Raw genomic sequence first — 16,128 nt, 5'->3', positions numbered from 1 at the left:
ACCATTTCATTTATTTGATTGGAATGGCAACACCACACAATATCATAAATATCTTACAGGGTACAGACTGTCAATGTCAACGAGTTATCTGTCACAGTCTGACAGAGTTAACAATGCCTTCGAATCGGCGACAAGTCTGTATACATTTTATAAGAAGTCCTGGCCGTTCCAAATTCTTTTGGCAGGTTTGAATTCCAGCTATGTATGTTCTACCCGTGCGCAAATAACACTTGTTTTACGGTAAAGAATACGTGCTGTGTGTGAACAGTATCAAAGAAATTTAGAAATGCTTCCATCCCATTTGGTTGCAAAGATATATTTTTACTCTTTAAATGCTTACAATTTTCGTTTGATTAACTATTTTATTATATGCTACTAAACTAAACAGCGTTTACAAGATTAAAAAAATCTACTATATTGTTTGTTTCTAATATTAATTTAATTAAATTCTAAACATTTTTATGAAACATTCTTAAGAATAATCTTGCTACAAGTGCGCATGTGCAATTCGTTTGACTCGTTCGGTTGTTTACGGGTTGTTACGAATTGACTCGACCATCTTCCCGAAGTGGGATGGTCGAGTCGGAGGATGGAGTTGTGATCATAAAAGAGGTTGTGACACATGCGCACGGGCCTTTTCTTTGTACAAGTTTGAAGTTATACAGTTCACGTAAAATCAGTGAAATTATAGTGAATTAAGTCATCATTGAAGTGTTTAATTTCCTACCCTAAGAACTAGATCAACTACCGCTAACAATATGTTGAAAGAAAACACCTTTTAACCGGATTGAAGCTATGTATTATCATTATAAACTTATAATTATTTACATAATTTTAAATTCTACTATACGTTGTTGTAAATTTGTTTGTCTCTAGTTTCTTTGGAAAATACTATTTCAGTGAAATTCGGGACAAAACGACGAAGTTACTTCCTCTAGTAAATACTACGTGAGCTAGTGTAGTGTAGTACATTGTCGCAATGTGTCTAAGGTAGGGGAAACCATTCTTATTTATCTACGAATATGTAAAAGCTCTATTGTACTAGACTATGTAAAAAAAATGCTTCAGAATACTGGCTACTTCTAGCCTTGACACATTGCTTTATATTTTTTGTCAGTCACGAAGCCTTTCCTGCCTAACCGATATTGTAGAATTGGACCTCTAGGGTATAATCCTGATACTACTGTTTACGTAATAATATATATTTAACAATGTGGTATTTTATCACTACACATAACAAAAGAATTGACAATGAAATAACTCGTAATACATGTAACTTCTATGTAAAATTCCTTTGAAAATAAATTTGGCCGCCATTATGTGGCAGAATATGCGAACTTTAGATTGTACCACCATAATATTTATGTACTATATTCATGCAAATAAATTATTTATTTTTACTGCAATTACAGTAAAATATAATAATATTTTATAGTTTAAATGTGTCTAAGCTAAAAGGTCAGGGAGATGAATAAAACACCAAATCACTGTTTATCACTTTTTTATAATTTATTTTCACAACATTTTTATTTAGTTTTCTGTAAAATTTACAATAGCTTAAAACTCTTCACAAATATAAACATTATGTAACCCAACAACAGCGAGTCTACGCCTCATGTTATACGAAACAGGCAACTTGGAAGAGAAAATATATGAATAAGTGTAAATATACGCTACCTCAACTCAAAGAAATCCGAATTTTATTTATGTGAAAAAGATTTATTTAAGGACTGAAAGGTTCTATTTGATCTTGCCCTCGACATATAGTTTTCAGTACAAGCAGGGCGTTGTGTTGACGTCACTGAATATTTATTGTCCCTCGCCAGCCTCGGTAAGAGAACTAGAGACGCAACGGGCATAAATATTTAAATCTTTTTTTTTATTTTAGATATAGAATTCGGATTTTTTCACTATAGGAAAGGTATTCAAAACTTATAATAAGCTTATACAATCTAAAGCTTTATGTACTAGCATCTACTCTAGAGAGTCTGGGGCCCCGGCTTCGCTTGTAACATATGAGCGGCGGGACCTGACGCCACTTCGATAGTTCGACATTACAGTTAGGACGACAAATGAACGACTAGTTAGACAAAGTAGATCGATTAGATTATACTTCAAAGTTTTTTTCAGAGTGATAAAATAATATTTTGAACTTATCGTTAATTTATTAAGCCGCTTACATGTAAGAATAACATCTACACGTCGTATTTGATAAAATAAAATTTTGTTTGATCAAAAAAATATCACGGATTATTAACAACCAAAGTAAATATTTTTTCACACTGTAATATCGAACTTTAACGACTTTTAGTACTTTAAATCTTTCGAAGCAACGTTTTTACATTTGTGTGTTTTGTTTAATATCCGAAACTGCCACTTTGTTCTTTAAATTTTCAAAAAACTAACGACAAACATTTATGTGAAAGAATATTAAATGGAAACACACAAACGGTTTACAATGCATAAGTAGATTAAAAAATAATTAAAAATAAGGCTAGCTGAAAACTGATGGTAACTATAGAAAAATAAAACCTTACAATATCATGTCTCTCGATTTTATTGTATATATTAAGACCGTTAAGTAAGCAATTAATTATAAAAGCCTAGAAAAGGGTCATCGCTAAAATCTTTATCATTTCTAACGAATACTTAATAAAAACGTTTATTTTTTAACCTTATAATAATTTTGAAAAATAAAGATGCTATGTAAAACTATACAAAAATTAAAAAAAAGACTACCTCATTATACAGGACCTTAAAAATTTTGGGTCAAAAGAGTAAAAGAAATCACCCATATGCTAATATGGGTAAAGGTCAACTCGATTTATAATCTACTATTTTATTAAGTATTCCATGAATAAAAATTTACCGTATAAAGTCTCTCCAGGAGGTAGATTTAAGAAAACGATTATGCCAATAGTCAAACTACAATATAATCAATAATCACAGATGACCGAATCTAACCATCCAATTAACATAAACTCCATGAGAATCATTACAATTTCATCAATAGACATGCTGATAGTAGTGACGTTATAAATGAATTGAATGATAAGATTCTGTATTAAGAAATGACAATAACAAAGGCGATTTAAAAATATCCGTCAAAAAGATCACAAATCACAACTTAGACGCCTGTGTCGATAGCGTAGGCCGAAGACACAACGGAGCAGACAAAATTAAATGTTGTTTAGATATTCCGAAAGGCATCCTACCTTGGCTTCGAATCTTTCGATAGCATCCGTAAGTGTATGTCCAGCTTTCACTACACTTGTTAAAGTGTACCAGGCGAAATACTAGTGATAATCTTAATAAATGGAATATAGTTTAATTTCTCAATAGCTACATTATGTATTTTAAATTACATCACTAAGTACATGTGGTCTACGTCTAGGTACATCAAAAAATTGCACTGCGTTCCGTCCATACGATCTCGGGTTTGGGATAATACGCGATAATTACATAGCTACGTTTAATCTACATGTGGTAAACTATGATACATTAGATATTAACAATGGAAGCTTAGGATGTTATGACAAGAACGCAGACAATGTAGAAAAGTCATCCGAAGCGAAGAGTGAACAAAATTTTGTCAAATCGGTTAAATGTGATCTTAAATTTGTTTCGTGAGCAAGATAGAAAAATTCGTTCATAAAATCGTTCATTGTTCCGAAGATCCTTAAAGATTAGCAGATTGTACTCAGTACTCCGGACCTAGACAACTTAGAATTAATCCATACAATTGTATACATATAACTTTGCGTTGGCAACTAGATAAGACATGCACGATTTGGCCGGACACTGTTTACACCATTCGTATCACTATTAAATACAACAATAATATAACTCTATCGAATTTAACTAGATAATATGTTATGTAAGTATATAATCCTCGACAACATTATTCTACAACAATTACATCACAATTCGCATATCGACTACTGTTTATTGAAACTTAAAAACATGTTCCTAAGTACTCTGATACATGACTACTTGTAAATGTTCTTAAAATATTTATAAACAGTGTTTTATATCAATATTACTTTAACATTGTATTCATCTTGGCTTTTTCTTTTTAGTTTATTTTTATTTTGGTATATTTTCTCCAAGCCGCATACAATAATTAAAGCGATTACGATAGAAGTGTATACATACAATTTTAGATTAATAAATATTTAGTAAAATAGGTCATTTATCTCACGAGGAACGAACCGTATTGACCTTTACAAAATAGTCATCAAGATCCAACTTTAGTACATCTTACTCCGCGTCTGTTTGCATCTGTACACTCAAATATTTTCATTAAAATTTAGATAAATGTCGTTTGTCGCGTTTCAAGGCCTGTCGGTCGAGGCGGGGCTTTGAATGACTAGATAAACCATCTCATGACTTATTAGCATCATTGTTCTCTTCTGACACACCATCTAGTGCATTGTAAATGCTTATAGGACTAATACGATTGTCGCCTGTCATCAGATGGCTTAACTACGGAATATGAAGAGTTAATGAAATGAGGAATGAATCATCAATCAGTTTCGCGGTCTTTATTGAGAGAGACATGCCATTACATTATGAGAAACGATTTATACATAACAGCTTAAAAATAACTAACTAGTCTTTTAATAGGCCATGGGCATCGCGAGCCGTAGACCGTCGACTCGGGATTACGGTGCGGTTGGTCTGGCGTGATCCACAATTTCCGTACTGCTAACATATTAAGCAATCAACACGAAAGGAGTACCATCAAAAATTATATCACGCGTCTACGAGCCGGGGGCGAGCCGAGTTAGAATTTAGAAATCGGCGAATGAATGTCGCGGTGATGTCAGGAAGATGCGCGAGCCCATCACAACGAATTGACAAGAATTGATCCGTAGAGTGAGCAACATCGAATTGACGCAGAGTGTAACCGCGTTGGTTCAAGCGAATCTCACATTATATACACACAGCGTATCATACATATATTATATACATTTGGCACTAAATTCATGGTCGGTCGTGGTCGCGTAAGGGTCACGCGGGGCACAGCTGCGGGCGGCAGCACTCGCAGCATGGCGCGTAAGTCGCGCAGGCTGCACACGCTGCACACGCGCACACGCATACGTAATACTGCGGCACTACCATTTGCGGCAGGAGTACGGCACGTGCACACAGCTCGCGACATGCCAGTGCCTCGATCAGTGCCAGCGTCTGCCGCCGCTCGTGACCCATCAGGCACACTGTCGACTCGCGCACAACTCCGTGCAGTAGCGTCAGGTACCTGCAGACGGACAACTTTAGATATATACCGTATCATTAGTAGAATAAAGCCTTGGCAACCAACAAGTCTAAACAGGTTTTGTTTTACTAGAATACGCTTTTGGGACTCCAATGTCATGTTATATACAAAAACAGGAAAAACCAGTTACTACATCTAAATATGTAACACCGATTACATCATAAAAGTGCAAGTTTTTGGGAAAATAAATATAGCAAGCCGCGTTTCTAAGAAAATAAGTAATAACGCAATAGGTACACTTCACCAGATTCTTTGATCAGGACATTTAATTTATAGTATATTATAATTCATTAACAAACCTGTGCTTTAGCGCCTCTTCTTCCAGGCCAACGAAGTGGTTCCGGAGATATGCCTCGAGCTTGGCTCGTTGTTGTCCCAACTCAGGGAAGTCTATAAAGAATCTTGAGCACATGTAGCGTTCGAGGATCTTAATCTTGTCAGGTCGCGCCGGTCGGTAAGCCTTTGCCAGTAGAGCGCAGTATTTTAGCAGGCCCCCTCCGCGGATCTCTTCGGGCTGTCGGGTTGCGATCAGTTTCTCCGACAGATGCAAAAGGGCTTCGTGGAAATCTCCATATACTGATTCTCCTACGACAGTAGGATAGAAGTTCTCCCCGATTGGCAGCTGAGCGCACTCGTGGAAGGCAAGTAAGGAGTCTAACGCTATTTGGAAGGAGTCCACAGAGAACTCGAACTGGCGTCGCATCGTGTCTACAAATTTCAGTTCCACGGATTTATGACCTCGGGAAATTCCCAAGGATATCAAAGACCAGCGGTCACCATCGGAATTTACTCGCACCATTTTGGAAACATAGGCTTCCTTCAGACCGGCTGGAGAAGCCCGACGCCGGGGAGTGGCGGCAGGCAAAAGCGTGGCCAGATGTCCCAAAACAGCCGCCTTGACTCGATCACAGTGGCGGGCCGTGGGAAGCTCCGCGGTGAAGATGAGATCGATATCCGAATAGGGTTGAGACTGGTCTGTGAGGACATGGCTCGCAGCTCCACCATTAAGCCGGACGTCTCTCACGGCAACTCCGGCGCCACCTTCAGTTTGCGAGGCTTCAAGGCGAGCGCGGACTCCAGCCACAAGTTCGCGCAGACGCACATGGAGCGTGGGGAAGTTGCCACGGCCGTGGATTGGCACCACCTCGTCCATGACATCGTTGAGCCTCCTCACTTGCTCGTAGCTGAGTACGGCGTGGCGTTCGCCGCTAAAGCAGCCCTCCTCTAAAGAGGTGTAGCTCGATTCGCTCTGCAACAATGTAATAATAAAGTTAATATTGCGGGACTAAATCAAGGCGAGAATATTCAAAATTCAAAAAACAAATCAAACATCTGCAAAAACTGGTGGCCTAAATACCAATCACATTACAGCACTAAAGGAAACGATTTATTGTTGAGACATCCTAAGATCGAGACGATTATGTCTGGTATTAGCATAGTAATCGCTGCATCAGTTTTGTACATTATGTATTTGTTAATATTTTATTGCTTTGGATTCTATCGGAACGTTTAATCAAATATATCAACACATCTTCTTATTAAAAAAATAGGGCATATCATGTATCTATAATATAAAAATAATTTTAAGGTTAATTAAAACTGCAGTCAAAATATGGCGGCCTATAGTATAATTACGAGTCTGTTATTAATGTTCTGTTAGATTAGACATGATACTTTGATGTTATATTTATATTGAATACACAATCATAAACTCGCGAAGAAGCTGTATTTGTCTCTGTTTTAAAACAAAATATCTAATCAAATATAGATTTTTGCGCAATCATTTTTAAAAATCTCTGTTAGTAACGAATTTAATTGTAAAGAGACTAGCAATACATCAATTTATCACAATCTATTGGATACTAATTTCCGTTGCAGTTAATGGAAATAAATTGCCCCTACAATAAATACTAATGTGATCCGATTCAAAGTGAATCCATTGTTGTCTTCGCACCAATTTATCACTTGTAATAAATTTTATTCTGTCTCAATAATACATGATATTAGAGCTTTTATTCTTGAGGAATTTTCTTATAACTCTATTATTTCTTTTATATTTTTTTAATTACAGCCATTTACCCACATCTTTACACCACAGGAAATCATATTTAGCCAAACAGCCTTTTCATTTGTCACCTTTTAGAAACTAGCAAATACGATAGGAACTGTTAAGAGTGAACTAAGGCTTTTTACAGTAGTTTCACATCAAATCTACATAGCACCCACAGATGACACGAATATATACTTATATGCTTCTGTAATGATTCTTTGATATTCGTTATATTTTATTAAACAAAGTGAGCAAAATCTACTATAACATAAAAAAATTAAGTGAAACTTGGTGTCTTTAAGTTGTTTAATGTTTTCAACATTGCATAAATTTATGGTCTATGACCATTTAATTAAAATTATATACCCTTTATGGTTTTGTGTTGAAGATGTTACATTCCGTTACATTAGATTTTACATTAATACAATGACTGCACTTTTATAGCAAATTAAGTTTACAGAACATATTTTTACTTCGCTTTTTTTCATAATACATTTGTAGTAACTTCCATGGCATTTGCAGTTTTTAATAATATTAACATAACATTTATTCATTCTGTTTGAAAGAACTCTTGGTCATTTTGGAACTGTAGAGAAACCTGGAATCGAACCCGAGTTTAACACTATGTGTCAGAATCAGCATTATTATATATGAATTGTATATACTGTACTGTACTGTACTGTGTGGCTCCCTCGATGGTATTTTCAAACTATGTTTAATATCCTAATCGCTTGAAATATTATGCAGCACAACGTCCGTCAGGTCCACTAGATTTATATAGTTTTCGATTAAAAGGTTTCACAAAATTATTGATGATGTATATTGCATAATGTTGGCCTACGTGAGATTTAAACGGTTTTGCAAAATTGCGTATCAAAATTGTATATTATGGTAATAATTTACAAATCAATATACGCTAACATTAGTCCTATCAAAGTAAATTGCATATTTTGTAATCTGAATATTTTATTAGGAAATAACAATTTACTTGTGTTAATTATACTGTGTTAGTAAATATCTTCAGTTAGTATGTAGGTATCAAGTAAATCATCGTTTTATTATGAAACCCACTCCATATAGGCCCGGCGTTGTCCAGCATAGAATGAATGTTTCATTTTAATCTATTATATTTCCTAGGCGCCTTCCGAAATCCCTATTATAGTATGTTGTCTATTAGAGCTTTCTCTATTTCCAATATTTAGGATTTGAATGTACTTTGCGTCGGGCTACAGTCAACATTGGCTCTGTGATCTAATGCCAAATTAAGTATAAACACAGGAAGTTATAGAGAAATAAATTTACTTGTATTAATGTCTTATTATGAACAAATTTGGTTTAGATATTTAATAATAAGATTACATGCAGAGTATGTGCTTGACTTGCTGTATACAATTTGTTGCCAGGCCATCTACATTAGTCGATTCGTTTGTTATATCTTTGCGGTCGTTTAAAGTGCTGCATTTACACACAAAAATACAGTATAAAAGTATTTTACTCAAAAGTAAACTTAAACTTTAAATTTATTTTTATTTATACGTCGAATATTTGCAACAAGCAAAAAGACGTCAATGAGTTCCAGGAAATATTATCTTTTCGTCGGATTATTGTAATATAAAAGCCATACACGATAATATTATTACAATTCTGTTATTATTTAAAGTATTTAGAGGTTATTACTTTAAACCAGGTAGCGGACTTGCAAGCCTACCAGTATTACACGTGTAGGTGTCGTTTAAAAATACATTGGAACCTTATTACTTTTCTCCTATAAATTTTTGATATTTATCATTTGTGTCGCGACAACCTGTTTAGCACAAGTAACTAAGACAAATTTAGAGTCATGTCAATCAAAAAAGGGGTGAAGTTCTTTATGAAGGAAGTCGTCAAGCCGTGCCCGTCTAAGAAATGACTTTTGCGTTGCGGACGGTTGCGTTGAAATGACTGGATAAAGTTATTCTTTATTGTACATGACTTAGATATGACACAGCAATAAACATTGTTAGCCACATACTGTCAGATGTCAATGCATATCGCGTGGATGGTTAAAACAATGCGTTATATATAAAGACCCCATTATCCAACTGTCATTGACACCGCACTAGAGTACAGCGATCGTGAACTTCGCGTGTGAAGCGTACCGTGCGAACAGAGCGTTACGGTGTTATTGCCAAACAATGTATGTAGTTTGATGACCTCTTTACAAAATATTGTTATGTGATGCGATGAAATTCAAATTTATTCCCATAAAATAGTTACAACGAATGATAATCGAGCGAATTTGTAAATAATTGTATCACTGAAGTTTTCTGTCGATAACAATCTGGGGTTTCCGTTTTAAACAATATGTATGTTATTACGTTTATTTACGACTGCTGTCTAACTAGAATGTCAAAGTCATACTTCGGAATTCCAACGAACTTTAACCACTAAACTTAAATGAATAAAACATAAAACTGTTCATCAAATTTAGTTTTTGTAAACTTTAAAATAAAAGGTCATAGTGAGTGTGACCTCTGTAATTTAAATAACAAAACGGGATCACGTCAAGCGTGGATTTAAATAGACACCAGCTGTCCAGACACAGTTTAGTTACAATAATAGTAATGGAAACGTATAATAATATAAGGTTTTTTATAGACCACCGCCCATGGACACTCAATACCAGAGGGCTTGTAAGTGCGCTGCTAGACTTTTAAGAATTGTACAATAACGAGTCTTAGGTCTCAAGCAAGCAAGAAACATTATCCTACACGGGTTTTAAACAAGCTGTTTTTTGTTTGCAAGGTGAACGTTACCCTGGTCAACGGGCTGGAATTTAAATAAAATAGGTGATATATGAATTATTCACATATAACAAATAAATAATGCTAATTGCTATGGAATGAATGATATATCGGCTATGCTCTCGGGGCTATTTAGGAAATGGCCGGACTTAAAACCTGAAAACAAGAGATGTTACTTTAGGTTTTACTAAATATATTACTCAACGATACTAAGAAAAAAATCTGCATTAATTAGCTTCCAAACGTAACCTTACAATTTCAAAGTCACACTTAAAATAACTTTATTCATATAGGTAAACAGTCAGAAAAGAAGTTAAATTAATTGTATATTTACATTTACTACCAGTTCGCAAGTCAAGGGCGTAGAGCGGGTAAAAAGAACTGGCATGAAACTTTCCGCTACTCTTGAAAAAAACTTTATGTGGAATAATTATTATATTTAGTATAATCGATATTAAAATTAAGTGTACAAATCTTATGTTACCATCAATTTGTAATCATCTTTTTATTATGACAGTTTTTAGTGAAATAATTGTACCACTGAAATTTAAACTGTGTTTTACAATGTCACTCAAATTTGTAACGTATAATAATCATAAGGTTGTACAGAAGGTCAAAATAATTTAATTAAATTGAATTAGAGCCAACGAACCAACTCGAAAATGTCTAAACATTTAATCTCTTTGGAAAATATTACGCAGCATAATGATTCCATTAGCGGAAAATTTTAAATGTTTTCGAGAATTCTTAATCAGTTTTTTTTAACTCAAATCAATTTCTGGTTTGAATTGTTAGAAGCATTTTTGTTTAATGTTAATTTAGTTTAAACGAGTATTATTACGAGTAGCATTTTATTTTAATAATTTTAAAAAAAAATCGTTACGTTACAAGTGACGCATACGAATTGTTTGCAATATTTTGATAGAATTTTTAGAAGCTTTTCGTAAAAAAAAATTTTGTTATACTTAGCTCTTATTTTGTTCTTCGTTCTTTTGGCCTTCTGTAGATTTTGTCTTTTTATTGTTGCATACAAGGGTCGCCTGTTAGCAATAAGGCCGCCCGTTGCCTAATTTAACCTGCTTTTTTATATGTCTTTCGACACTTAGTTACTACATCCACATTTTTTGAACATGTCACACAGATATCCAAAAAGTTTAGAAAAACTCATCGCCACTGGCCGAGTGGACGGCACTAAACCTCTACGGGCGCCACTAACACGACTTTCAGAAACGAAGAGTGCGAATGAAGAAGAATCCCCAATCCCATTTCAGTTTTAGCCTTCTTATAGGGATCGCCCTTAAAATAGGCATCAAAAAAATAGCTCATTCTAATTCGAGAAATCCAATCGTTCCCAGTCCTCTCACGTTTTATTATCCAGTAAAGATGTTTTCAAATTTAATGATTTATTTAATATAAATATTACAATCACGTCATCGTGTACAAAACAACTTTGTACAGGTGTTTGTCACGATTCTGTTTACGTCAGCTTTGTAAACCGTTGCGTATTTCTTTTCATACAATTTATTTGTCGTTTATCTTTTGTTAAATTGACACAAACATATTGTAAAATTGGTTGTTACGATTGAATATATTATTGTTGACGATTTGTGGAACGTGTAATGTTTTTTTCAAGCTAACAGAGTTCGTTTAACTGACCAACGTTCATAACATTTCAATACAAAAATATGTAGTTAATTTTTTACTTTATTTACGTATTATTTATGCTCAGAGTACGGCATTTGCAAGCATATATATAACATTATATGCTTGTCTGAAAATGCTCAATTATTATTACATTTTCATTTAAACAAAATATACATGTCTAAGAAATGTAGTAGAACAATTTTTAAATATGCAAAACATTTTTCTCAACCAATTACTGTTAAGGAAAATGTAGCAATTGGGTCTTCCGTTCCAAGAAAATAAACAGTAATCTTTGTATAATTATAGAAACAATTGTTTAGTTTCTTTAGATTTTGCTTGTAATTCTGAGAATTTATTAAAGGCTCGTAGTACGTGATTTTAGCTCGGAGTTACAAAACCTTCTCCGAGTTTAAACGCGCAAGGTAATGATTAAAAAAATAATTAGATTATATTAATTACAAAGTACAGGGAAGGCCTAACGTCTTAAGGTTAAAATTTACAGTCCAGATTGAAATCCAAGTATTTCAGAAACTTTATGCTTTTTTATCAACATATAAAACTCGCTATGTTTCAACCCAATCGTCAACAACCCTAAGAGTGAGACAGCACAAGTCATGCTTATTTTTTGTTTGATTCACTGGTCAATTCAAATTCCAATACTATTTTAATATTTTTAGAGAAGCCATAATGACGTAACAGAACGGACATCCGCAAGAGAAGGTCGATGCCTCTATTTGCAATAGCGCACCTTAAAAGATGCTTTCGTTTTCAATAACTATATTAGCATTCGTACGTGACTTTGCTATGAAATATATTACAACTATTGCGCCACTTCTAAATACTGGTTTAAATTTTGATGTTTTGGTTAGTTGAAATTGCTCACCGTGTATTGAGGCACGTTTATTTTGTTTGTCCAGAAGTTTGATTCGTTAAGTTTTACCCAGTCATGATCGCATGCCATTTGAGAAATTAAGCCTCTTAAATTAAAGATATATATTAGACAATATACAAAGCCAAACAGATAATCAAGTTAAACTAAGTACATTGATAGTTAAAGAAATAAATAAATAAACAGGAAACTAAAATTAAAAATACAACGTAGAACTTAATATTTTAAATAAAAAGAAACTAAAACTACTACTTAATAAAGTCAAATAATTATAAGCGCTTGTTTGTTTGGCAATTTTTTTGTTCTTTCGTAATGTGCTGTGTCATGATAAAATCTATGCGCAATTATGATAATAAACCACTAGGCCAAAGTCGCGTTCTAATTTTAAGTTGTAACACCTTAACATTTACGGCAAAACAGTTCTAAATACGTATATTATAATTAGATTTATTGGTTTTGTAAGAAAAAGGTAAGGTCTAAAAGCCTTTTAAGATTGTATAACCACCATTTTGATTTCGTTAAGTGTAAACTGTAGTAGATATATGAGAATATTTGGTTTCGACTGGACGTTATCAAGTTTTTCTTTAACTAATCGTTAGCAGAGTCTGAAGTAGCCATGGATTGTTATTTCAAATCACTCTAGTGTAATTAAAGTTTTATATAATTAAAAGAAAGTAAATAAATTACTGATTTTCAAAGATTTGTTCACTATTAAATTACCTAGACTATTCAGAGCTATATTCGATAGTGGGTTGATCAATTTAAAAAACAGTTTTGTTAACAGCGGTTATCCGATACCTAATACATTATTTAAAAAAGATTTAAAATTTTAGTTGTAACTTATTATTTTGTCTACTCCAATGGTGTTTTTTCCGTCGTTCCACAACTGAGCGTTTTCTAAGGCAGTTTTTGCCGCGCACCACCACTATGTGGAACCAGCTGCCCACTGAAGTATTTCCGAAATTCTTAAAAGACCGGCTATGCACTCGCGAGCCCTCTGGCATTGAGAGTGTCCATGGGCGGCGGTATCTCTTAACATCAGATGAGCCTCCTGCCCATTTGCCCCCTGTTCTATAAAAATCTAACATATACTGTATTATAACGGCGATCTTTAACAAATAAACTATAAACAGCAAAATAGCGAGCAGCAGCTTGTATTATAGTTGTATAGTCTTTCCAGTATTTAACAAGTACGTGTATGTAGGCAACATCTAGACATACTTTCGATTTCGTGAGGCCTTATTAGTATGGCCTCGGAATACGTGCTCTGAAATACGAAACGGAACTGGACTGGTCTGATGCATTTCCACATGAGTAAAGCAAAGTGTTCTAAAAATGTTAAAAAAATACTCATAATAACAAAATTTAATAGTGTTAATAAAGATGCTCTGAAACGTTGGTTTCTCGTGCTAATAACGGAAATAGTTGTAACGCAAAATTATTAAATTAAAAAACTACTTTTCTGCAAATGTCGCGCTCCTAAACAATACTGCTATGATTACATTAATACAAACCACAGCGGTTTTCTAATGTAACATATTGTGATTATTTTGTAAAATAAAGAAAATCTATCATTTTATACATTGTATTTAAGGACATATATTTAGTAACATTAATAGTGAGTATGGTAATATTTAAATGTAAGGGTTGGGAAATAGTATCTCGATTATGTTGATGTCATTAGTTAAACCCTAAACTTCAATTGCAAGACACTCGCTTTCTTTTATTTAACCAACGATCTTTCGTACAACGTATTCTTTACGTCAACAGAACTAATACTATTGATATTTGCATATACCTTTTATGTAACAGCTTATGACGTCTAAAGAACTCATAAATGTTTAGTTGACGGCAATTAATTAATAACTTAATTGTTAATTTATGAACTATGGATATATACAGACTTTATTTTAGATAATTACAGACATTTATATACAATCTTTTGAGGTTCAACGATCTTAAGCAATGCAAAATTAGGATTAGATTTGATAAGCCGTTCGATCACAATAATTTTTATTCCATTTTAGTTCAAACAACATATTGTATGTAATAAAAACACTATGAATAGTTCCTATTGACAATTTTTACAAGAAACGTTGCCCTTTAGTGTTACGCTTTGGCAAAAGGAGGGAAATACTGTAATAGTTTAGTTCAAATGAATTAATACGTATATACGAGTAAATAGAGATTTTTGAGAACAGTAGGAAAAAGATGTAACATCATCCCGTAGTGGAATTAGTGATTTCCAATTTTATGCAAAAACAAATAAAATTCTCTACAAATGTTAACATAAAGGAAATAATATAATTTATTCTTTAACGTTAGACATTTGTTACAATTGTGACATTGAGTTACGTCCGAATATAATACAATGCTTTTAATCGGTAATATTTATTTTACCCAAAATCCTGATTAAGCTTATTAAATCTGATATCACTGATACACTGATGATATCAATAAACGCGATATCAATGATAAAATACTTTCTTTTTAATATTTATTTTGCACTTTCAATCATACGATATAATAAAATATATGTAGATAACAATCAATGTAGCCTAATAATTAAGCCCGTGCTCAACCGTCATGTTTTCGTACCCCGGTTATATTCTTTTCCTGAAATAAATATAATAGATATACAAATATACTGTACGAAAATAATTTTGCTAATTTGATTAACAGGTCGATACGGTCTTTAAAACAACTCTTTAAATTAAGTTTTCTAAACTCTTGTAATATTCGGATTTGTTATTACACAAACAACATACTCCAACACAATCTCAACCTTGTTAGAATTTAACAACGTTCCAATTCCTTTGATTAGATTACCGGTTTGATTATGATAGTGACGATAATTTTACCTATTTTTAAACACTTATTATAATGTATTAGAATTTCGAGACTGCCTTGACCGGTTTTGTTGGATATTTTATTGAATATACCAAATCAGATAGAGGTGTTTAGATTTTTTATTAATAGAATAATTACACGGAAATATCCACAATTACACGGAAACAGTCTATCTCTTTTGCACAGAGTTAAACACAACTGGTCAGAATGAGATAACCGGGTAATTTAGTTCAAATCGAATTATTTCCATAAAGTTTTGAAATTCCATAATGCAAGGAATGCAGCAGTTCTTAATTGTCTCATAAAAAATTCTACACAATGATTTTAGTAGGAATACAATATTTCATTATGTATAATCACTTAAATATTTAGGGTCGTTAAAAAGTTCTTGATCTAAAAAGCTTTATGTAGCTTTGCGATTAACGACAGGCTTCGATTGCCAAAAGAAACTGTCTTGCCTGGTAAGGAAGTACTAATTCGTTTGCCCCTTTCCTAAACGGAAAGGTTTTTCTTTTTTATTTCATAAAATAACGTCTTGTCTCTTTGAACACAACAAAGTTATCTAAATATTTAAACACGTTAATATTAAAACTGAATTTGAGACGTCCCAACAATTTATTCTAGTGAATTCAGC

The 16,128-nt window shown here is 33.4% G+C and overlaps 1 protein-coding gene across 3 annotated transcripts in view; it reads right to left on the bottom strand.

Moving 5' to 3' along the window:
• Positions 1–1,492: 1,492 nt before the first annotated feature.
• The window catches only part of LOC123710557 (terminal nucleotidyltransferase 5C-like), a 163,506-nt gene continuing 148,870 nt past the window's right edge, over positions 1,493–16,128 (bottom strand). For all 3 annotated transcript variants that reach the window (XM_045662531.1, XM_045662530.1, XM_045662532.1), the window contains 2 exons: positions 5,578–6,527; positions 1,493–5,260 (listed from right to left, as the gene is read on the bottom strand). In XM_045662531.1, the coding sequence (XP_045518487.1) occupies positions 5,014–5,260; positions 5,578–6,527 (1,197 nt within the window). In that variant the 3' untranslated portion in view covers positions 1,493–5,013. The remainder of the gene's footprint in view (positions 5,261–5,577; positions 6,528–16,128) is intronic.

The sequence above is a fragment of the Pieris brassicae genome, chromosome 6 (assembly GCF_905147105.1).
Source record: "Pieris brassicae chromosome 6, ilPieBrab1.1, whole genome shotgun sequence".
Classification (NCBI taxonomy): Eukaryota; Metazoa; Arthropoda; class Insecta; order Lepidoptera; family Pieridae; genus Pieris; species Pieris brassicae.
The sequence above is the reverse complement of the archived record's forward strand: the minus strand, read 5'-3'. Positions and strand labels throughout refer to the sequence as shown.